Consider the following 25,312-nt stretch of genomic DNA (forward strand, 5'->3'; position numbering starts at 1 on the left):
ACTATATTGATTAACCTTTATCAGCATTCATAAGGATACACTACAAAACTCTATTCAATTGGCAAAATCCGACGGAAAATCGCTATTAGGCCTATATATACAAATGACAAAAATGTTGTCCTTTGAAGTGACCAAAATCATGAATTCATATTTTCAAAATGAAAAGCAAAAGTGAAACTATTAACTGTCAAAATTTTAAAGTCCAGGAGAAATTGGAACAAGTGTGGACTACAATAAACGTGTAGACATGTTCATTGGTCGTGCGCTAGATTAGTATCACTTTCACAGCGTATAACAAACGTCAATTTCTAATAGCACCTAATAAACAACACTTAAATACAAAATATAAAAAATTTCACCGACAAACATACTTATACAATAACAATTATATGACAAAAGGCTGTGACTAATGACGAAATCACATATTTGCTCACAAGGCAATCCAAACATGACCATAATAACCCTGCCACCACAAAATACGCAGAGAACGCAAGAAGAGCGTAGCATTGAGTTGAGCAAAGATCAGACTGTTACTAGGCTAAATTAGCATATTGAAGCCAACCGAGATTTCCCGCATACATTTTGTATGTCAGGGCGTCCGGAGGTCAAATCAATCATATTCTTTTTCTAAGTTTATCACCTAACAATAAAAGCAATCATCACGATATATAAAATTAAATGAAAACATTATCCAACCTTGTCCAGACAATATCCGTTAAAGATTACTGCACATTCATTTAATGAAGAATGCGTACAGGGCGTAGAGTTAAAAAATTACATTCGGTTAGTCAACATTTATGAGCGGTGTTGTGAGAAAACAATTCACGAGTTTTATTGATCACGTGACTTCCTCTATACAGGCATTCCGCAAAATGCTTCGGCAATCTAATACACATTTGATTTTTGGAGTTGCCTACTCCGCAGGTTGCCTACTCCGAGTTGCCTACTCTACTCCCTTTTAGGCTTTTAGCTAAACATTAGCAGATAGGCAAGTTATTATAGTATGTACAGTATAATAAATCTGGTTGCCATAAGGGTTTCATTATATATCATATTTAGAAAAATCTTACTTGATCACAAAACTAACAGAAAGATGCAGCTTTTCAGACAAATTGAAGCAAAATAGTTGTGGCACATAAAATGAAGAATGCTGTTAACACTGTGCCACCTGAATAGCACAAACCATTGTTTTTCACAACAGAGCCGAAACACTTTTATGCTTGTAAAACTTACTTGTTGAGCAACCTGTGAGTATTTAGCATATTGCCCTTAAAAATAGCAACAGATTCAATAAGTAAACCCAAATTTTGTCATTTAACCTATCATCTAATCAGCAAAAAGAAACAAAGAGTAAAAAGACCTTTGTAAAATAAATACATAAATGTAAATATGTAAATAAATAAAATTTCTTTTCATCGTAGGATTTCCCTTAAAATGCCACTTTAGACTCAAATAACTCAATTCAGTTTTTTCACGAGATATCTTTACATTTTCATTTGTCAGGCTAATTCAATAGCCAATTGTCAATGAGAGAGAGGCTCATAATACGTATATACAAAAATATACTCAGAGAGGTTGAAAAATATTGAGTCAGAGAAGCCAATTTAAGCGGTACTCCACCAGCCTTTTCTACAATAAGAAGGAAATGTAGTACTGCCCAGTTTTGGGAAAGAGTTCTATGGCCAGTCTTTTAAGTCAGTTCGTTTGTCATAATTATCAGGATTCTTTCACAATAATATGCGCTTTTGATGAGCTGATTCTCATTGATTGTAAAAAAGAGTTATACTAGGTACAAAAGGTCATTTCACTCGTGCATAGAGAAGTAACAGATTCACATAAAAAATTGAATGTATTTGTCATGATTATGAGTATATTATCAACAAACACCGAACAAAGCCAAATGAGCATAAACTTACATCACTGCCATTCAGAGCCAGGTTCCTACTGATCGAGAGTTAAACATTTGTTCAAGAGAAGACAAGTCATAGCCAACATGCAATCAAATTTTGTAAGTGCATATAAAAATCATTAAGTTGCAAAAGATAGTTGTTCACTATAGAGGAACTTTCTTGTCTAGCGAGGAAAACCATTTTCCTAAATTTAATTATAGTTTAGTTGAAGTTTGAAGAACTCCAGCCAGTGTGTTGCTATTATGTAAAATTATAGCATCAATCAAACCATTAATAATTTGTTCACATTTATTATAAGTTCATAACAGAAGCAAGTTTTGCACATAGAGTACTGATTATCATCATACTTCCACAGCACATGAGAGATAGTCTCACCGAGCAATTGATGCTTCTGCGATGCTGCCTACGGTGCTACCTGCGGTGCTGCCTGCGGTGCTGCTTGCGGTGCTGCCTGCGGTGCTGCCTGCGGTGCTGCCTGCGGTGCTGCCTGCGGTGCTGCCTGCGGTGCTGCCCGCCGTAGCTCTAATTATTTAGATTAAAGCATTGAATATGTTAAGCTATTACTCGTGTTCAAAATGACCAGGTCATAAATAGCACAATAGATTTAGGGCTATATAGTCTATTATAGAAGATACATGAAAGACCCTTATCTTTCTAACCTTTCTAACCTTTTTGTATTCTTCCTCATCTTTGTTCATTTCTGCCTGTATTATCGAGCCATTTCTGGTTCTGGCACTTAATCATTCTACTTCTTTTGTTATTTCATCTATAGATCTATGAATTTTTCTTGAATCTATTGGCCTTCCAGTAATACACAGTAATAATACAAAGCATCTAGAAGTTTTTGTACTTAGTAGCTGGGGGAGACAACTCTAAGAAAGCTGCGGAACATTGTAGATGTGCTACTAACCTTTTAAGTATCTATAACATACACAAATTCACAAACTTTTAATAGTGTTCAGGACATATTCAGAAAATAGATATTCTGTTCTAGCGATTAGTAATTGATGCAGGTCACCGCTACAGGTCATTTCAGCTGCTTTATATTCTACTTGATTATTGTAGCGGCAAACTTATTAGAAAATAATGAATTGTGTTTAGATTTGTAAGAAAAACCTGTTAATATATAATGCAGCTAGAAACTAAAGCTATAGTAAAGTACATTGTATGTTAACAATTAATTATTGTTTTGTAATAAAGCATTATGTACCACAGTGCTCAGCTGTGTAGAGCAAGTCATATATTTCTTGTTTTATTTGCTAGAAAGAAGTTCTTTACTCATTATAAAAACATATATGTTAATAATATTGAGAAAATTGGTGTAGAAGTTGTATAGGAACCAGCAGTAGTTAACCATAGAAATGCTATATAGAAGTCTAATAAATGTACCACCAACAGTTTGCAATATAATGAGAATTAACGTGAGCTAATGTATATTATATTTTGACAATTAATATGCACTTGAACCAAGGGGTAAAACAAAGTTTTTTTCACAAACATTAATAAAACTCCTTATGCCATAAAACCATAGCTGCGCATATGTATTCACCTCACCAACTCATAATCTGCTACTGCAGGTAGATAAGAATTCTAAGACTCGCTTGACAAAGGAGCATTGTTTTAAGTGCTTTAGTTTAGGTTCCTTAGTTTAGGTGCTTTAGTTTAGGTTCCTTAGTTTAGGCTCCTTAGTTTAGGTTCCTCAGTTTAGGTTCCTTAGTTTAGGCTCCTTAGTTTAGGTTCCTCAGTTTAGGTGCTTCAGGTTAGGTTCCTCAGTTTAGGTTCTTTAGTTTAGGTTCCTTAGTTTAGGTTCCTTAGTTTATGTTCCTTAGTTTAGGCTCCTTAGTTTAGGCTCCTTAGTTTAGGTTCCTTAGTTTAGGTGCTTTAGTTTATGTTCCTTAGTTTAGGTTCCTTAGTTTATGTTCCTTAGTTTAGGTTCCTTAGTTTATGTTCCTTAGTTTATGTTCCTTAGTTTAGGTTCCTTAGTTTAGGCTCCTTAGTTTAGGTTTCTCAGTTTAGGTGCTTTAGGTTAGGTTCCTCAGTTTAGGTTCTTTAGTTTAGGTTCCTTAGTTTAGGTTCCTTAGTTTATGTTCCTTAGTTTAGGTTCCTTAGTTTAGGTGCTTTAGTTTAAGTTCCTTAGTTTATGTTCCTTAGTTCAGGTTCCTTAGTTTAGGTTCTTTAGTTTATGTTTCTTAGTTTAGGTTCCTTAGTTTAGGTGCTTTAGTTTAGGTTCCTTAGTTTAGGCTCCTTAGTTTAGGTTCCTCAGTTTAGGTTCCTTAGTTTATGTTCCTTAGTTTAGGTTCCTTAGTTTATGTTTCTTAGTTTAGGTTCCTTAGTTTAGGCTCCTTAGTTTAGGTTCCTCAGTTTAGGTTCCTTAGTTTATGTTCCTTAGTTTAGGTGCTTTAGTTTAGGTTCCTCAGTTTAGGTGCTTTAGTTTAGGTTCCTCAGTTTAGGTTCTTTAGTTTAGGTTCCTTAGTTTAGGTTCCTCAGTTTAGGTTCTTTAGTTTAGGCTCCTTAGTTTAGGTTCCTCAGTTTAGGTTCCTTAGTTTAGGCTCCTTAGTTTAGGTTCCCCAGTTTAGGTGCTTTAGGTTAGGTTCCTCAGTTTAGGTTCTTTAGTTTAGGTTCCTTAGTTTAGGTTCCTTAGTTTATGTTCCTTAGTTTAGGCTCTTTAGTTTAGGCTCCTTAGTTTAGGTTCCTTAGTTTAGGTGCTTTAGTTTATGTTCCTTAGTTTAGGCTCTTTAGTTTAGGCTCCTTAGTTTAGGTTCCTTAGTTTAGGTGCTTTAGTTTATGTTCCTTAGTTTAGGTTCCTTAGATTATGTTCCTTAGTTTAGGTTCCTTAGTTTATGTTCCTTAGTTTATGTTCCTTAGTTTAGGTTCCTTAGTTTAGGCTCCTTAGTTTAGGTTTCTCAGTTTAGGTGCTTTAGGTTAGGTTCCTCAGTTTAGGTTCTTTAGTTTAGGTTCCTTAGTTTAGGTTCCTTAGTTTATGTTCCATAGTTTAGGTTCCTAGTTTATGTTCCTTAGTTTAGGTTCCTTAGTTTAGGTGCTTTAGTTTAAGTTCCTTAGTTTATGTTCCTTAGTTTAGGTTCCTTAGTTTAGGTTCTTTAGTTTATGTTTCTTAGTTTAGGTTCCTTAGTTTAGGTGCTTTAGTTTAGGTTCCTTAGTTTAGGCTCCTTAGTTTAGGTTCCTCAGTTTAGGTTCCTTAGTTTATGTTCCTTAGTTTAGGTTCCTTAGTTTATGTTTCTTAGTTTAGGTTCCTTAGTTTAGGCTCCTTAGTTTAGGTTCCTCAGTTTAGGTTCCTTAGTTTATGTTCCTTAGTTTAGGTGCTTTAGTTTAGGTTCCTCAGTTTAGGTGCTTTAGTTTAGGTTCCTCAGTTTAGGTTCTTTAGTTTAGGTTCCTTAGTTTAGGTTCCTTAGTTTAGGCTCCTTAGTTTAGGTTCTTCAGTTTAGGTTCCTTAGTTTATGTTCCTTAGTTTAGGTTCCTTAGTTTAGGTGCTTTAGTTTAGGTTCCTTAGTTTATGTTCCTTAGTTTAGGTTCCTTAGTTTAGGTTCTTTAGTTTATGTTTCTTAGTTTAGGTTCCTTAGTTTAGGTGCTTTAGTTTAGGTTCCTTAGTTTAGGCTCCTTAGTTTAGGTTCCTCAGTTTAGGTTCCTTATTTTATGTTCCTTAGTTTAGGTTCCTTAGTTTAGGTTCTTTAGTTTATGTTCCTTAGTTTATGTTCCTTAGTTTATGTTCCTTAGTTTATGTTCCTTAGTTTAGGTTCCTTAGTTTAGGTTCCTTAACTTAGTTTCAGTGTCTTTGACATCTTGTCCAGCTTTGCATCAATGGTAGTACTTTATTCAAGTGCATTGGGAAAAAAATAGTCAAATTAAGTTTTATTTCTTTGTTGATTGGGTGGTAGGAGATAGCGCAACATCAACAGTTATTCATCAATAGGCCTAGTCCCTTCGTCAGTTAGCCTTTGTGTATGGTAGCAGACCTGAATTATACCTGCGCACAATTGGCACAGCTTAACTACACTTCATGTACTTTGTATAGCTTGGCATTAAAGAGCTAGGAAATGACTCTGTCATCTTTTAATATAATATTTCCATGTTAACAGTAGGCAAGAAGGTTGTTAAAAGTTAATTAACAGCGGACTAGCTAGCAGCATTTCTGGATAGGCCTGTCTGCAATGGTTTTATTGCGCTCATTGCACAATTGTGAAAACAAAAATGGTCAGATGGACACGCTGTAATGTACATTATATTTAGGTTAAGCATCTGCTGCCAAAAGTTTTAAACAATGTCCAATGCTCATTGAAACTTTTAGGTCTGGAAACAATTGACAGCCAAAGTATCCACTCTCAGAAACAAAAGAAAATTTCGGTATGTATTGAGAGAATAGCAAAACATAAAAGACAATTCATCAATAACTGAGTAGCAACTGGTACAAACATAATATTGTTAGTTAGAACTAAGCAGGCTTGCTGTAGAAGTTAACTTGCATCGGTGTTTCTAGCTAGGAGTGAGAGAGCGACATCAGCGAGCGCAATCACTATTGAGACTCGATACAAGCCAGCCAATAATGGAAGGAAAGGCTTGCTGAGGATTAAATCATTATGCCTAAATATAATGTTCGCATTTATGGCAGGTATGTTTACAGCTAATTGAAATGTGTAAGTCTCCTGTCTCTAGCTTGTCATTTAGCACTAAATTGTATTCAGTTCATGTTAATTTATGTTCAATAGGCTTATATAGCCTAATAATGTATATATATATATATATATTAGCCGTGCATGGGCTCTGTAAAAGACTGCAAGTGTTCTTCGGAGTGACATTGTCTAGTTCCACGGGACAGCTAACGTCTTCTTGCATATTTGGACACCGAGAGACACATGTATATCGTGACTAGAAATCAAGTGCAGGTGACATTGTATCATTGCAGAAGTAAGCCTCGGGGTTTACCCGAAGTTGGACAGATGCCACCAGCTCTCTCAACAGCTCCAGATTGGAGTAGCAAGGCTAGAGAAGATGCCAATACTCCATTTAGATTGCCTAAGTTATATGAATCAGCGGATAAATCTCAAGGAACTGAGTCTATTTCATCGTATCAGCATATGGAGTTCCTTACACCATCACCCGACCTTCTGCCATACAGAATCCAGTAAGTCGATGCTAGAATAATTACATTGGCGATTAACAGTTTCAGTGAGAATAACAGCTTCAACTAACATTATAATTTTTACAGATAAAAACATGTGCAGACCAAATGTCAGTACAGGCTACATACAGGAAAGGTGTTTTATTATCAATGATAGCTCTCGCAACGTTTAATGGCTTTGGCTTCATCATCTAGTTGTGTTTATCAACAACTCATAAACTTAAGGCAAAACGCAAAATCATAGTACCACAATACAGTACTGATAATAGTAATCATAGTACCACAGTACAATAGTGATGGTAGTAATCGTGGTACCACAGTACAACAGTGATGGTAGTAATCATACTACCACAATACAATAGTGATGGTAGTAATCATAGTACCACAATACAATAGTGATGGTAGTAATCATAGTACCACAATACAATAGTGATGGTTATAATCATAGTACCACAGTACAATAGTGGTGGTTATAATCATAGTACCACAATACAATAGTGATGGTAGTAATCATAGTACCACAGTACAATAGTCGTGGTTATAATCATAGTACCACAGTACAATAGTGATGGTAGTAATCATAGTACCACAATACAATACTGATAGTAGTAATCATAATACCACAGTACAATAGTGATGGTAGTAATCATGGTACCACAATACAATAGTGATGGTAGTAATCATAGTACCACAGTACAATAGTGGTGGTTATAATCATAGTACCACAATACAATAGTGATGGTAGTAATCATAGTACCACAGTACAATAGTCGTGGTTATAATCATAGTACCACAATACAATAGTGATGGTAGTAATCATAGTACCACAGTACAATAGTCGTGGTTATAATCATAGTACCACAATACAATAGTGATGGTAGTAATCGTAGTACCACAGTACAACAGTGATGGTAGTAATCATACTACCACGATACAATAGTGATGGTAGTAATCATAGTACCACAGTACAATAGTGGTGGTTATAATCATAGTACCCCAATACAATACTGATAGTAGTAATCATAGTACCACAGTACAATAGTGATGGTAGTAATCATGGTACCGCAATACAATAGTGATGGTAGTAATCGTAGTACCACAGTACAACAGTGATGGTAGTAATCATAGTACCACAGTACAATAGTCGTGGTTATAATCATAGTACCACAATACAACAGTGATGGTAGTAATCGTAGTACCACAGTACAACAGTGATGGTAGTAATCATAGTACCACAGTACAATAGTCGTGGTTATAATCATAGTACCACAATACAGTAGTGATGGTAGTAATCATAGTACCACAGTACAATAGTGGGGGTTATAATCATAGTACCACAATACAATAGTGATGGTAGTAATCATAGTACCACAGTACAATAGTGATGGTTATAATCATAGTACCACAATACAATAGTGATGGTAGTAATCATAGTACCACAATACAGTACTGATAATAGTAATCATAGTACCACAGTACAATAGTGATGGTAGTAATCGTGGTACCACAGTACAACAGTGATGGTAGTTATCATACTACCACAATACAATAGTGATGGTAGTAATCATAGTACCACAATACAATAGTGATGGTAGTATTCGTAGTACCACAGTACAACAATGATGGTAGTAATCATAGTACCACAATACAATAGTGATGGTAGTAATCATAGTACCACAGTACAATAGTGATGGTTATAATCATAGTACCACAATGCAATGGTGATGTTAATAATCATAGTAGCACAGTACAATAGTGTTGGTGATAATTATAGTACCACAGTGCAATAGTGATTGTAATATCATAGTACTGCAATGCTGGTAGTACAAAGTTGCAGGTGGGATAAGCAAGTGAATAATACACCAGAGCTTTCAGCATGAAACAATGGTGAGCAATCGTTTTTCACTTGTGATAGTATTGTGAAACTGTAGTGGTTCATTTGTTATAGCATTGTTATACTGTAATGGTTCACTTGTGATAGTATTGTGATACTGTTGAGGTTTACTCGTGATAGTATTGTAATACAGTAGTAGCTCACTTGTGATAGTATTGTGATACAGTACTGTAGTGGTTCACTTGGGATAGTACTGTGATACTGTAATGGCTCACTTGTGATAGTATTGTGATACAGTACTGTAGTGGTTCACTTGTGATAGTATTGTGATACAGTAGTGAAATTACTTTAATGCTGCTGCAAACCATTTTCGATGGTAATTTGGTACATTTGTGACATCATTGTGACACTTTCGTGACATTATTTTGGTACGCTTACCGAAATACCTTCGGGATACTTTTTGTGATGTCGTAGTCATAATTTTGTGATAATTTATTATTGGAATACTGTTTTAGCATCATTGAGAAGTATTTACCAGCCTTTCCACATTTATGCAGGCCATCGTAGATGCAAGTGTAAATTCTTTGATGCTCTACAAAACCTCCTGTTGAGCGTTATTAACTCTCTTCTAAATAGAATTACATATAACAAAATTCTTGAGATGCATATATCTTAGAGTAGTCACATTTACAGTAAAAGAAAGAAAATAAATGGAATCGGCTATCATAAAATTGCATCTTTTCAGGTCTTTACGCGGGGACTATCTTCATATGTCAGGCTCTCCTTTGAAGGTGCCAGTAAAAGCTTCTTTTGACTACCCAAGACTCAAGCATGCATTAATTGCTCCAAAAACTGCTGTAAGATTTAGCAGGTCGGGTCGCCCCAACATGCCTAGGTAAGTTACGCATACCTCACGTGTGTACTTTTGTAATCTAGCTGTCAACTGTGTACAAGTATTAAAGAGTATTATCATGTTGCATAATTGAACACGCGACTCAGAGGTAACCATAGAGGTAACCATAGAGGTAACCATAGAGGTAACCATAGAGGTAACCATAGAGTGAAGAAGCTTCCAATATTGATTTGCAGTGGATTCAAGCAGTTTTTGAGTGAACGCTTTTGAGAATCTGCTGAAGTGTGATTTCGCTGTCTCAGCAGACAGAGCATTGACGGGCTTAGTATGAGCTTTAGTTAATTATTACAGAAATTATGAGTCAATAGTTCCAAGCAAGTCAGCCACACTTGTTCGACCACAAACTGCGCTGTCAGACACAAAGAGCATTCGCTGGGCACTCGGCACGGCACAGAGTGTCAATTTTGATCAGACGGTAAGCCTCAGACACCAGTCGTCTACCAGCAAGTTCTACTCCTTCAATATTGCAAGAGTTGCTTTCTCCTTAAACTGTCACCAACTTCCAGTTTGCTTTTGCTGGGTTATCTTTATGTTTTATTCCGTATATGTGTTATGTAAAATAATATTTATTTTATTTTAATACAGTGCGCTTTATTTTAATGCTTACACGCAATATACCACACAAAGAAATGCAATGTTTCAGGGCCGCTCCAGACACCAAGGCCCTTTCTCAAGAGAATTCACTCGCAAATGTATGGCGCCTTCAAACTGGGTAAAGATGAAATATGGTCGCACTCACTCTATCATGTGAAATCATGCATTCAGCACTGGCTATACTCAGCATGAGTTTGTTTAAACTGCCAGCATTCCTTTTTATGTGTTCTTGCTACCAAATCGTTATTAATATTATTATTTTGTAAGTTTATTGATTTCAATTTGATAACTTATTGACTTATTCTGAAAACAGCTGCGGTGCATCAATATTATTATTATAAAATTGTATATTTTTAAACATATATTTTCGTGGAAAATACAACCTTTAAATAAATAAACACGTGTAATGCAGAAAACAAGTGAAAAAGCTCAAGAACAGAGGTGCTAATGTTAAAATCATTAGCTCATTTCGTATGTTAATTTGTTTCAATGTTGTTTCTATTAATATTGACAAATAAAATGTTTGAGATTGATCAAGAGTGGGCTTCATGAACGTTTCCTTTTGAATTGTTTAGTAGTGGCTGCTATTACAGTCATATATCAGGTAGACTAGACTAGAGAGCTCTCTGAGGGTCATTCAGTTGGCCAATGACAAAAAACAATGTGACCAAAATACAAGCACAAGTGCTGCAAATGGTAAAAACAAAGGTATAAAATTGTGGGAAAGATTTTTTGCAACATGAAGACTAACTTTTAAAGTAGATAGTATATTACACTTCTAGAATTAACCATCTCCTAATTACCGACAATTTATTTACTAAAGCATTTCAGCAAAGATGTTCTGATTAGCACAAAATTACCAGAGTGATCAATCGGTGTAAAAGAAAGTCTCAACTAAGTGTCTCATACATAAATGGGTGTGAACTAATAAACGAGTTATTCTGAAAGCGGAGAGTTGCCTACTCATATTGATGATACGGCTGTCACTATCTGTTGAGAGCGGACAACTCTGTATGATGGCATCTATTGGTGATCAGCGAAATGCTTAAACTGTAAGTAAAAACTTGCAATATTTGCGACAAATGCTAAAGCCATAGTGTACAGGCAGCTATGAGTTATAGCTACATGGCGTGTACACAGGTGTGACGTGTGTTGATATTTGGAAATCTAAGCAAATCCAATACAAGACAACATTACATATAGAAGTGTGACCAGTAACTACCATTTAGAGTGGAAGTAGTGTTACTGGTGAAGAGGTAGTAGAAAGCTGGATGAGTTTGAAGAAAGTTGAGATAGCTGTCTAGTTTGGCAGGTCAAGCCATGTGCAACTGTGACAAAAAACCATTTTAAACGTAACACTACTATGTTTCATGTAAAATCAAAACACTACAAACAGTTGACGTGCTGTTATAAAACGCTTTACAGTGTAGAATAACTAGTCACCGTAGGCTGCTACCTAAATTTTTTTTAGTTCATCTTATAATTTATGACATAGGTAACAGTCGATATGAAATAAGTGATACAGATGCAATCTAGCAGCTGTCTTCAGTGTTTGTATGATTCTAAAAACTAAAAATAATCAAAATATACAAGCTATAAGCGATAAATATTAGCAACTCTCTAAAATGGTTTTGAAAGGTTTACACATAATTTTGAACTTGGTGGGAACAGCAACGCTGAACTACTAACCTCTTGCCGTGGCTCTCATGTACTTTAAGGTATGGAAATAACAAATCTATAGCATAATTTAACAATTAGACATGCTCTATATTTTAATACATACGTACATACGTACATACACTGTAAATGTACGCAGTATGAGAATTGTTAATGTAAATAAATAATATAACAATGTGCAAATTAAATAATAATGTCAGGTATTCAAATGCATAAGAAAAAAAGTAAAAAACATGGAAAATGTGTGATGGTAAGATAGGTGCAAATGAACATGGTCTGCTCACAAGAAGAGAATATTTTTGTTGGAATGTAACAGAGAAACTTTGAGCAAAGGCAACACGAGGCAGAAATCCAAAAGATGTTTGCATGTATCACGATAAAATCTAAATTTGAATATAAAAAGGGATTCATATTAAAAGTTAATTATATTGGCTCGCAGTTGCTTATGTACCCTAGGTGATCAGAGCGTGCTCAAATGCGGTTAACAAAAGAATAATTCATAAATGTACAAGGTGAGTACTTAGGGGAATTAGCAGACGAGTCGAGCAGTAAACCATAGAGCTATTAGAATGTAGAGCGATAAATCAAAGCTCTGCATAGTAAAAAGTAGAAAAAATATAAGATTTAGTAGCTAGTAAATATCTTAGTACACATATATACATGATAGAAGGTAGACATCTATCATAGGAACTGCTACGTGTTGGCTGGTGCCCCTGTCATTGACGAAGGCTTCACCGCCTCTGGATGGCGTTTTAGGTGCAACGCCAGATGATCTGATCGAGAAAAAGTCTTTGTGCAATATTTACAAGCAAACGGTTTTGAACCTGTGTGTTTGCGGTAATGACGAGTGAGCTCATCTGATCTCGCGAAGCGCCATTCACACCCTTCCCATGTGCATTTATATGGCTTCTCTCCTAAAACATATCGGTCAAATTTCTAACAGATCATATTTAGCCTATGAAAGTGGCATGTAAGTATTTCAAATACAGAGATAAAACAGTAGAGTGGGTGTAGAAGTGCTTATCAGATCTTATTATCTCTTCTAATCAGATTTTGAAAAATAAAGAGCAGCTCATGCTCTTGTTTCTAAATCGAGTGACGCCAATCAAGATAAGTAGGTACTTAGAGATATACTCTCTATAATCTTCCTCCCTAAACTAAATCATTTAGCAAAGAAATCTCATCAGCTTTTGAGGCTAAATATGAAGAGAACAGAGTCATCACTTTCTATCCTGCATGCGGTGATAAGTACAACAGCCTCGCTGTAAACTAGCTCCATATCAGAGCGCTGCTTTTGCGTAAATTAAAAAAAAATCTTGTCTTTAGAGAGATTTGATTACAAAACAGTCACAAGAGTTCAAAATTGCACCTTAATTTAATATTTATGAATGACAATCTTAATTTGTGATGTCACAGTGAAGTTTGTTTGTTCCAACTCTGTACATAATAAATAATAACTCTTTTTTTATTATCACTTAAGGTTCTATATCTAATCTATTTTTGCCTGGATTAAAGAAATGTGAAGCACCAAAATTTTCAGCATTGGTTTTATGAGATGTACAATGTACTCTAAATCGGTTCATGATATGTAATTGTTTTGAGCCAATGCAAGGCTACTCGCTGCTCAAGTCAACACGCTGACTGCATGTAGGACTCTCTTGTCATCCACTCAGACACCGAGCAGTGCAGATTATCTTAAGTCTCTATGTCACTTTTAGTAGAATATCACTGCCATCAAGTGCTTATCTGCGGGACTAGTACACTGCGCTAAGTCACAGTTCATCTACCTAGTACAGTGGGCAAGCACTAACAGGTAGTTGCTACTGTCTTAAATAGTGCTGTTTAGGCAAGCACTAACAGATAGTTGCTACTGTCTTAGTGCTGTTTAGGCAAACACTAACAGGTAGTTGCTACTGTCTTAGTGCTGTTTAGGCAAGCACTAACAGGTAGTTGATACTGTCTTAGATAGTGCTGTTTAGGCAAGCACTAACAGGTAGATGCTACTGTCTTAGATAGTGCTGTTTAGGGGGGTCTGAGTGGTGACGCCGCCGCACAAGAAGAAGATTCAATTTTATCTTTATTTACAGCTCTGCGTCAAATCTCAACATTCTTAAAATTGTAAAAAATATAACCTGATAGTACTTTTACATATGACGATACTAATAAAATACTTATTGTATGAGTAGCATACAATACTTCCACAAGGTAGTACTATTACATACTGACTGTTCCCCTCTGGTGTTACTAGACACATTACATGGCATTAGAACTGATGCAACACTTGCCCTACCATTGAGTACATGAGCGGCAGATATTAGTGTTAAACTGTTAATGGATTCGCTCTACCAGGAACTGCTGCTAACATTTCGACTAATAATCGAGATCGCTGCTATCATTGAAATCATAGAAATCCTCAGTCCGAAGGCAGGCGTAAACCATCTCCAAACTATTAGCGTTATCACGACTGAGAATTATGAAACAGTCTAGCAAATATTTCGATAGGGTACTGGCACAAGATAACTATGAGTGCCTTTTTATTTGTTCATTATATAGCATTCCCGCTGCCACCACCCTTTCACTGAGGCCGCAATCCCAAGCATCGGGATAAAATGTCAGGCGGGTTGTTTGTAAGCGCATTGGTGCATTGTGAGAGGCAATGAAAGGGGATAGGTTTGTGAATGCTTGTTCATCATCCCTATTATATGAAACCAAACTCTGGAGAAGTGAGATGTCATATTTAGCAATCTTTTCTAATTGCTATTCATGAAATAAGATTCTATAATGCGGCGAACAATTCAGAACCTACGCATTGCAGCACCATCATCTCAAACACTCTTGAAACGTAACTCCTTCAAGCGAAGCATGCCTTTCCTCTGAATTATATCTTGATGTAATGTGGAATCTCATTGCCTGTGCTCATTTGGTTTGGTCTGGCCATCGATATTAGCGGGTCGCTCATAGAAAAGGCTAACCTAGAGAGTGCTGGAGGGTTTATGAAACCGGGTGGAGCTCATTCATTCCACAGATTTATATTATACAAACAGTGGTCAACCATATTGTGACATAACTCTTGAGTTATTGAGATTCGACTAGGTCAATATTATATTTATCAATAGCGAACTCAGCTTTCATAGAACTAACTAGAAGGAAGCCAGCTTTCCCTTAATCAACACACATTTCACTGTTTTGCTATATTCCATAGCCATTGTAGAAATCATTTCCCATGAGACAGTTTGTGAGAATGCAGATTTTCTAAATAAAGGCTTGCGGAATTTTTAACAAGAAAGAAACTTACACAGTGACAGAAACAAAACGCGTGATGAGACTCCACCCCTGGTCCATTCATCACGTATTTACTTTCGTAAGAGAACAATTTAGGTGAATAGAAATATGTGAAGGGTGTTTGCAGGTGATTCACAATAATGTGTAATTTTCTACTGAGCTTCAATAAAGGCTCCATCGATCGTGACAATCAATATAACTATCGGTGTGCAGGATATGAGCGACTCTGCTAAGGCAGCGGTTGCAAAAGAAAAAACTATTATTCAACTGACAGCACCAGTGATGGATAAACTAGCCATGACTCATCTTGGATACCAAATATTTTAACAGAGAGTTACTAGAGATGATTGGTACGCAAGGATAACGCCCAATCCGCCCAATGATCGACCTATCAACATGCTCCCGTGACATAGTCATTGTTCATATTTTATGGCAGCATTCTTACAGAGCAATATTTTGTTTGGTTTTTTATGGAAGAAGTCTGAATTTTATGGAAGAAGTCTAAGAGAGCTGCTATTGCGTAGGCAGCAGCGATGCCGAGTGCTGACACCTAATATCTCACAACCCTCGATTAGAAAAATAGGAAACGCTCAAATAGAGTAATAAAGCAACCTGTGTGTGTCCGAAGATGAGCTTTCAAATGAGAACTTTTTGTGTAGACTTTCTTGCATCCTTGGTGAAGGCATTTGTGTATACGTCGTTTGCTGTCAGGGCTCACTTCTCGTCTCGTTGGAGATTTAGCGAGAGAAGGTGCGTCTACAGCTGACTTAGGACTCGCAGAACCCATCCTAGAGACTGGACGACCTGGCGCTGCTGCACTGTGCCTGCCACTGCCCATTAGAAGTGCTTGTGGTGTAAAATGTTCTACAGCCACCCCCTTGCTCTGGTTTCCAAATGCCGAGGCGGCAGAACGACGGCCATTCTTGGTCCTTACATATGGGTCAGGTACAGGAGAGATGGGTGAGGCTGGGCTACCAAGACTAGAGGGTGATGCGTGACTGTGAGAGCTGAGTTGATCGTCGCTAGACTGAGAGTAATAACCTGATGAAGCGCTGCTATATGTACTGAATGCGCTGTGTGAGGATTTCATGGTACCACAGCTACTACTGCTCAGTACAGTGTCATTGCTTCGCACCGTATCATTGAGATTTAGTTTCGCAAAATGTTTTAATTTTTCTGTTGTTTCTGCATCTTCTGGTGAGCTGGGTATTGCGAGAGTGTCCTTTGAGTCATTGTCTTGTGAGGATAGCGGGCTATTCCAAGGATGGTCTAAGTCTGTCCTCAATTTTTTATATGATGTTAACTGGGGCTCATTTTTCAAATATCGCTCCATTTCTAAGCAGTTCTACAATAAAAAACAGAACAACAGATATTAGAATCTTAGTTTCTGACCACGTATGCTTTTATATTTGTTTGGCTGCCAAAAAGAGACAGCGCTTGAAAAACTATGTTCTAAAAAAAACTGAGCTTTGAGCAAGCAGTCAATATTTCATGCGCAGAAAGCCGATGGCTAAGCTATAATTGGCAGGAATATCGGCAGGTATTGCCAGATTTGACATATAAGGCAGGGTCAGATTAAGCTTCGCCCGATGTCCTATCTTAAACAGTTGGCAAGGTATAAGCAAACAAAGGGAGATAAGCCTCTCATTGCTATTACGTGGCTATCGTAATTGTGGTTGAGAAACATTTTATGTGACTCCTTGATATCTCTGCATATTTTACAAACATAACTAAATGTATTAGCTCAGGATTGTGTAAAAACTTAGCTATTTAACGTGGCAAAAGATTTTTGAGTAACCTAATGATGAGGTTGTACGGAACTGCCGGCTGCGGCCATTTGATCTACAATAATTTGCCGATAAACTTGTCCTGATTCCCTTACATAAAAAGGATAGACGATCTTCAAGTATTTATCGCTGAAAGGAGGGAATTGTCTCCATTGAGCCTCATTCACTGGGACATACAGCCCGCTGTTTTATGCAATTATGTTCATTTAACAATGTGAATTGAGTGCGTAATGGAATACAATCGCGGCTCAAATGGAATGATCTACAGCAGCGAAAGTCTAGTCCAAACATCCAACAATACCACAAATGTTGACACAGATTTTATTGTGTTGGTCATACTGCGGCAGATGAATTATCTCACAAGTTTTTTACAACCCTGTTAATAGCTGCTAGTAAGTCTTAGCATTATGTAATTTATGGCGAACATATTGAAAAAAGGAGTTTTTCATGTGATTTACAGCAAATATATTAACAAAATGTAAATGAAAAAGTATATAAAAAAGTGTATGAGTGTCTATTATCAAAAAACTTTCCCTCCGCTCCGGTGTGCACCTTTGACATGAAATAAAAACTTTCATGTAATTATGACAGAATTAAGCCAATTTTGTATAGACCCAAACGATGCATTTCTACTTGCGTTTCACACAAATTCTAATGTTTTCTTTTTTACAGAATGGTAATAACTGTTTAAACAAATCACTTTAGTATTTATGCGACAAAATGTTCTCAGTTAGCTCTGCTGTTCATCCGCTGATAGGCAACAGAAGGAGACAATCAATAATATTACACAAGCTCATCACGCCAGAGAATCCTGACAAGTTTGTCATCTTCTATCTTATTTAACAGGTTAATAATGCAGAGACGGAGTCGTGAAAGGAATTCTCTTTTACAATGCTTTTAACCAATCACATGTTGTGTTTCATGATAAAGTGTTATTAGAAGTAGCCTGACATCTGATTGAACACTTATATTATTGTCCTAAAAATGAAGAACTTCTGTTAATAAACCTACTTATCACGATTGTGTTTGATAGAAACCCAGGCTTAATTTTAGTCCCTTTTCTTATATGGTACAAAGACTTTACTGATAACATATCTACTAGTGGGCTACTAACTATATGTACTTACGAGTCACATGAATAATTATCAAAGACATAAAAAGTAGAAATAACTACATGACTATCAATATTTGCTTTTAATTGTTGTAAACATAATATTTTATTCATTTGGTAAATAGCTATGATATTGGTTACACTTTTGTATGCTCAAAACAGGAAGCATCTGTAAAATTAATATAAGTCATGGGGTCTTGATGCTCAGAAGACGTGATGAGCAAGAATAGTGTGAATATAGATAGATATTAACTTTACTTACACCGGTCAAGGCCGTTCAAAGAAAATTAGACCATGAGACAAAAACCAAAAATAGTCAAGTAAATTATGTATTTCGAAAGGAAAACCCTTGTTGCATAACGCTGTTCTGCATATAATGTAAATTGGCAAGGTGTTGATGTCCGATATAAGGTGTTGCAGTTTTTTGGTTGTGTGATCACGCCGTCATACCTTCTTGGTTTGCCAGCAGTAGTTATCTGCTGGGTTTCTCAAACAAGATGCACTTACAATCTGCCTAAAACTTTAGAGTCACGAATGGAAGGCGAGGCTTCTCAGTGATTAATACAAACTCCTTTCGCCTGGCATCAGCTTTTCACATAAACAAAAACTTAGTAATTGACGCGGCGCTGCACTGAGAAGCACCTCTCTGTTCCTGTCGCTTATACAAACTTTCTAAACAATTCAGCGAGCTTATGTCAACAGGTATAACTAAAAAACATTCCCAGCAGTTGTTAGAAGACTATCCTTTCAGTTGTTTTAGCTGGAGGATAATATGGTTCATCCATAACCCTAATAAGAACACCGACGCCATGAGAGTGTGCTGCAATGAATACAGCTATTTGATGGCGGTAACGGCAGGTTTCTTTCACGAATGACATAACATACAGTGTGGCTGCATCGAGTATGGTATATCTTTTAAAGGTTGATGCACTGTAGCTTTATGAATATGACTCGGTGAGCATACGTATATGTTGGGCACATCATTTTATGAGCTCAGCTTTGACTTCTTCAGATGCTTCAAAGCGGTTTCTCTACTCATCTATGACAAATAGTCTATAACTGTGTGTATGTAGTTCACAACATATTATGTATAATGTTTTATTTGTGAGTAGCTGGACTCGGAGTAAACATCGTCGTAGTCGAAGTGTCTCGGGGTTATATCATACTGGTGTTTCAATCGCTATCAAGAAGCGCCCATACATGGCGGAATAGCCTGAAAGACATCTGACCATTTAGTCGACCGGAGAGAGTGGGGTTACCGCTCGTTCGTACGACATGGCTACTCGCTGCTATTAGCTTTATAACATCAGTAAAGAGGATGCTCGGAACTTGAGTAGAAATCACTTCATATAATTTGAGTATTTGCTAGGATAACTCACGTCTGTTGGCTCTACGCCATTCAAGACGATGTAAGATAATAAGAAAAAGTAGTTTTATATTTGCAAGTATAACCATTCGTGATCAGTGTAGACATGTGTACACAGGCTATAAGATCTTACTGACTCGCAATCAAATATTTGCTGAAGGACTTTATCTCAAAAGCAAATGGCCATAGCCTATTCTCTCATATATTACGAAAATTCCTTTTCTGGTGCATTCCTCCTTTTCCCCCCCAATATTCCGTAGCACAAGCAACACTAATGAACCTCATATTGGTTCCAAATTCTACCAGTCAAAAGAATTAGGGTCTTGAAAGAACATTTGATACATAACTCTGAGTGCAAGCTTTAGTACCTATTCCAGTCATCTTTTGTTCATATCAGAATGCCGGGTCGGCGGCTCAAGCCTTGAGACTAATGAATGCTTATGCATTGTCCTATACCGTTAATTGCGTACAATCTAAACATCAGTATTTTTCATGACAATAAATCATATAATATCTAAAGTTATTTTTGCATCCGTCTAAGTTTTTTGACAACCGTCTGCGACCTTTAAAAAAATAAATAGCGAGTTCACTGGTCGAGAGTCTCGTCCCATTTCTACACGTCAACCAAGAATTACAAAGGGTAAAATGTCGGCCTACGTCTTTACAGATTCTGAAAGAATCGATGTACAAACCAATTTAATAAAATACTAATTTTTGTTAGCTTACTAATAAAAACAAACGTATTACTGTAAGTTTACTTTTTCCATAGCTTGCCTGGTTTCCTAAAGGTAACTGACCCGTTGATTGGAACGTCACTTCTACAGTCCTGTGCTAAATGTAGCCTGGTCAAAAGCTATGTTAGTTGTAAAATGACATTTGGAATTTAGAACAAATCTCTCTAGGATAACTGTCATTAATGTTGTCGCCATTAAGTAACAAAAAGATGAGAAAGTGTACCTGCTGCCAGTTGTCCTCTAACGAAGGCTGAGAAGAGAAATATCCTGTGTCATGTACGACCTGCAGCTCCCGAAATATGCTTCCACTCGGCAGGCTATCCATAGTACGGAGATGCTTTTCTGTCAGAGCCTAAGCAATGTAGTGCAGGGTTCACAGTAACATCCAAATGGTTTGCTAAACCAGCAGGCAGTATGCAAACAAATCTATCCTTACAACTAGCTACCCTTACTCTTCTATCACGAACACACGCTTCTTTCTATGGAACGGAATCCGAGAGCCGCATTATTATTTTCATGAGAATAAATGCCCATTGATTAGAATTGTTATTCTTCTATCTGGTTGGACAGATTGTTTGTTCAGCTTATTCATTGGACGTAAACATACTTTCGCTTTGATAGCTTGCGTGCGCGCAGGTGATCTTACGCATGTAGGTCAAATTTCGTGAATTGGTGAATGCCTTGCGAGTTGCTATCAGAAGGCTGCTAGCAACTTGATCGCTGTGCAAACTCAGTTCTATCCGAGGTTTGATAAACTTGACTGGCACGTTTATTTAGTCAAATTGAGAATGGACAAGTATGGACAAGGGTCGTGCCAGTGCCTCTGTTCGCATGAGCATTGGGTTTCACAACACCCTAAAGGCAGGAGTCACTTGGCCATTAGAAATACTAATGAATGGAAGTTAATCAGTTAAAAGTTGTTCAAATAAGTTAAAATATGTCGCCTGTGGACACCGTTGAGCCAAACAATGGTGTAGATATAAGCAATGCACTAACTACCTCTTGTAATATTACGAGGTAATGTTAAAAATGTCTAGTTAAAATATCGTAAAGCCTAAAGTGTTGAAAAGGTCTGAGCGAGGCTACGTAGAGAAATAGCGTGTCTCCATATCATCGCGTACAGTAAAGATGTCCAAGTCAATACAGCACTTGATTGTAATCTAAAGTATAGACCAGACAGAGTAATGCTTCTGACCTCCAGTTTGAATAGTGGGCTATTTATTGAATTCGAAGGCTTCCAATAGGACCTGAGTGTTCAGATTGAGTGACTCATGAAATATAATGAAAAGTTCTCTTGTTTTAGAGTTCCCACTAAAATATCAAAACAAAACTATATCTACGCTAAGGCTCAAAAGCCCTGCCAGGTTTAAAAAAATGGAGAGAAGACAACACCCAATCCAAACAAAAGCATGGCAATTTCTTCATAAAACCAAGCATGTACACCTAGTGAAATATTACATTGAGGTTGTATCCTCAGATATCTAACGTTGTTACTAAAAATTACAGAAAACATCTTTTAGCTCTGCATAATGACATTGTGTGGTAACTATGAGAAAATATACAGTTGAAGGGTGCCAAACATTTTCGAGCTGCATGTGCATACACGAAGATGTTTACTCAGGTCAAATAACTTCTTAGTCTAAAAGTAGCTGGTGTTTCATCTCCAAAGTTCTATAAGAGGTGCTCGTGCATCAGCCGTATAAGATAAGATCTTTATAGTTTTATCAGAAAGAATATCAACTAATTTCAGACTATCAACTCCCCAACAATAATGGTAGCAAGGGAGATGACCTGACAGCTACAACAGATATCTGATAGCTTGCAGCTTACTCTGAGAGAGCGATATATTTGCCCTCCTCTCACTTTTCGATTGCTGAATTTGTTGGCTTAAATCTAGAACACAGGTGGGCATCAATTCAGTACTTCTTCACTTCATATACTCCAGAATCAGGAACCAGCCATTCACATGACAAATAAGTCGTCATGCCCAAAGCTCTACGTAATATTTTAGTAACTGCATTATTCTATACACCTGCTTTGTATTTTGTTGCCCACGGTATGACATATTTATCGGACAGCTGACAAATGACTACTAAATATTTAAGACAAAGGCAACACTGAATAAAATCTATAACAAAAGCTTTTGTCATCACAATTAGTTAAACTACCTTCATTTAAATCAGCGTATTGACTGTGTTACATGCAATAATCAGCTCGTTTTCCACAGTGTAGCCTGTGAACTTGGACTGCAAGTTGTTCAGTTTGAGTTTCATAATCTAACTGTAAAAGTTTTAGCTCAAAACCGTGAAAGCCTTTTGTAAAGTTTAACCTTCACGTATTGCAAGCGGTAAAGTCTGAAGTCATTTGATTGTACTGACTTCCTAGCGCTCTCTCCTTCTCACGCTCTCTTTCTTAAAAGCAGGAGTTTGTAAAAATCTACTTTTCATTTTTCCGTTCATCATAATAGTTTCTGCATTAATTTTAAACTTAAAAAACATTCACTCGTTCAACAGCAGACCTATTACAGCTATTTTTAAATCTTGTAATGATGACACAGACAGCCTTGCCTGTTGCGACAGCAAAAGGTGTTTTTGTTAATCTAAATTAGTAGAGTAAAAGGTTTACTACTTATGTAAATAACGAATGTTGATACACATTAGATTTGTCAAGTGCAGATGAGTAATACATGTATATTGATTGCCCACATTTCAGTATGGAACTATAGAGTTAGTCTATAATGAGCTGGGTGTGGTGTCTTAGCGCTTCCATGGCGTAATTGATTTGCTTTCAATGTACTAATGCTCAGTCTTAAAGCATTTACTCTCTTTGTTTTGAACAATTGATGAGAGCATCTTATGTTACTGTTTTCATTGTTGTTCTATTTTTGTAAGCACTCTAATCCTTCTAGCATAGTGGGTCTAATATTTCCTTTTTGCTAAGAATAAGTATGACACACCCTCCATTGCCAATCTTCTACTCCTTAGGGATAACATGCAGAATAAGTGATAACGATGCCTAAATGAAATATTTAAGCACTTCGTAAAACTTCAAGCTCCAAAGGATTTTGTCAAACTTTATCAAACATTTTTCTGTCAAATCTTAGCTTGCCACTTTGAGTGTGGAATATTTGCTTAGCTTTCACCATTCCAGCGGTAAGCATTTTTTTAAACCTTCAAAGGCTTCCATATGTATTTGATGAAAAGTTGTAAAACATTTTGAGTCTGACCATCTCATACAAAAAAGACACGTAGTGACAAAGTCTTGTATGTCCCCCATCTGCCACTGAGCAAAAAACATTGCTACACTAGTAGTTATAGCCCTACTTATTTGTATTTTCTCAGAGAAACAGTTTTTAGAACAAATGCGATTCATAATTAAAAGTTTTTATGCTCTCAAAATGCAGTTGAAAACAAAAATGAAAGCTCAGCTTTCAAATAAATCCTACAAAAGAACCAACTTTCACAAATGAGATAAAAGAGTTCTTTCGGAAACTGGCAATGACTTACATTTTAACGATGCATGCTTGTGGCAAGCAGTATGTTGGAGAAGAGGCTACCACTTCCACCACTTCTGTAACTGTTAGGCTAGCCTGAAGGGATGCCTTTGCAACACTTTGACAGAGTCCAATTCACTTGCTCAATGTGCAAAGGACAGAGGTGAATCTTTAATGTGCCCATGTTGTCAGTACACGAGGCCTCCAAGCTATGGTCTAAAAGACCCAGCAAATTAGGGTTGAAAGCTTACTGAGAGCTTTTTGCCAGATCGGCATTAAGGAGGACTCAAACCACCAACCCCATGGTTGATAGTCAAAAGCGCTACCACTAGGCCATCCTGACACCCTTGATGACAATCAGAAGTTCGGTATTTATCATTCCTTGTCTTGTATGCTGGTAGATTGTGATAATGATGAGGCTATTTTATTCCAGAAGTTTTGTCTTGATGTATTATCTATCATTTTACAAACTGATCTCATGATGAGATCATGAGCTCAAAATGAGCTCATCTACTGCAATGTTATTTTTTTTACACTCACCTCATCATTGTTTTTTTTAACCTTTTTTGTGTCAGAACAAAAGGAGCCAGATTATAATACTTACTATTTGCATATGTAAACAAATAGCTGTATATTTATGTTAGATATTAAATATGCAGTGATTTTATTTACATGTTAATTTTGTTTGTCAGAGCATCTGTCTTCAAATGAATGCAAATAAAGTTCTCATAAATAGTATAAAAAAACAACTCACCATATCGATTGTATACATGATAGAATGTCTCAAAGCAAGATTATTGGTTTACATTGTGTTTTATTAAAACAGCTCTTTTTGTATCACTGTCATTAACAGTATTTTAGATAAAATGGTTTTAAAAAACTCAAAACAACCTCTCATTAGTTTTGTGAAAAAAAATGTCAATTTCAGATAGATAACTTATGGTAACGGAAAAGCTTAATCGTATCGCTAAAATTTTGTGCCCATGTATTTGTACTCATGTACATGCACTCAAATTTGTACACATGTACTTACAGATTTTTGGCTATTCGAATTTACGTCTAATTAGTATTACCGTGTATTTTGTAGTGAGAATGTTCTCATTAAGAAGTTGTTTAAACAACGAGCAGATAACTACTGCTCTAATTGTAAAATCCTGCAACGATAACATTATGTGACGAGAGGACGAGACGTTCGATGACGTCAAATCAAAAGCGCAACTCTGGTGGAAATGCCACGCCTTCACAAGTAAACATGCGCGTACGTACTAACATACGGTATTTAGGAACTCATCAGTTTCATTGCAGAAAAAACATTGTCATTACAGTGTATGACTAAACTATTTTATTATACAAATAAATACATACATATATAAAAAATACTGTGCTTGATTAGATAAAACAAAAATCACCGCATATACATGTTAATCAATATGTACGGTAACCATTAAATTCATTTGAGCAATAAGAAAAGGGAACG

General features: G+C 36.5%; 3 protein-coding genes across 3 annotated transcripts in view; 1 reads left to right on the forward strand and 2 right to left on the reverse strand.

Annotated features, from left to right (window-relative positions):
* The window catches only part of LOC137409044 (E3 ubiquitin-protein ligase Su(dx)-like), a 30,145-nt gene extending 29,323 nt beyond the window's left edge, over positions 1-822 (reverse strand). The window contains exon 1 of the mRNA XM_068095536.1: positions 697-822. The gene's annotated coding sequence lies outside the window, so the exon portion shown is untranslated. The remainder of the gene's footprint in view (positions 1-696) is intronic.
* A 5,572-nt stretch (positions 823-6,394) lies between these two features.
* LOC137385372 (uncharacterized) lies at positions 6,395-10,854 on the forward strand. The gene is made up of 5 exons (XM_068071824.1): positions 6,395-6,534; positions 6,829-7,047; positions 9,624-9,773; positions 10,083-10,206; positions 10,435-10,854. The coding sequence occupies exons 1-5, from the start codon at positions 6,503-6,505 to the stop codon at positions 10,540-10,542; spliced, it is 633 nt and encodes a 210-aa protein (XP_067927925.1). The 5' UTR covers positions 6,395-6,502; the 3' UTR covers positions 10,543-10,854.
* Positions 10,855-12,142: 1,288 nt separating this feature from the next.
* Positions 12,143-20,794, reverse strand: LOC137391991 (Krueppel-like factor 6). The gene is made up of 3 exons (XM_068078572.1): positions 20,566-20,794; positions 15,957-16,689; positions 12,143-12,976 (listed from the first exon to the last, which is right to left on the reverse strand). Exons 1-3 carry the CDS (start codon positions 20,665-20,667, stop codon positions 12,756-12,758), a joined length of 1,056 nt encoding a protein of 351 aa, XP_067934673.1. The 5' UTR covers positions 20,668-20,794; the 3' UTR covers positions 12,143-12,755.
* Between the last annotated feature and the right edge of the window lie 4,518 nt (positions 20,795-25,312).

This window comes from Watersipora subatra, chromosome 1, assembly GCF_963576615.1.
Source record: "Watersipora subatra chromosome 1, tzWatSuba1.1, whole genome shotgun sequence".
Taxonomy (NCBI): Eukaryota; Metazoa; Bryozoa; class Gymnolaemata; order Cheilostomatida; family Watersiporidae; genus Watersipora; species Watersipora subatra.

Coding starts and splice junctions, on each gene's coding strand:
- LOC137391991 (XM_068078572.1), bottom strand. CDS start 20,667: ATGGATAGCCTGCCGAGTGGAAGCATATTTCGGGAGCTGCAGGTCGTA. Junction 16,690..20,565: donor TAGAGGACAACTGGCAGCAG/GTACACTTTCTC, acceptor TTTTTATTGTAG/AACTGCTTAGAAATGGAGCG. Junction 12,977..15,956: donor TCATCTTCGGACACACACAG/GTTGCTTTATTA, acceptor GATATGTTTTAG/GAGAGAAGCCATATAAATGC.
- LOC137385372 (XM_068071824.1), top strand. CDS start 6,503: ATGCCTAAATATAATGTTCGCATTTATGGCAG. Junction 6,535..6,828: donor AATGTTCGCATTTATGGCAG/GTATGTTTACAG, acceptor GTATCATTGCAG/AAGTAAGCCTCGGGGTTTAC. Junction 9,774..10,082: donor GGTCGCCCCAACATGCCTAG/GTAAGTTACGCA, acceptor TAATTATTACAG/AAATTATGAGTCAATAGTTC.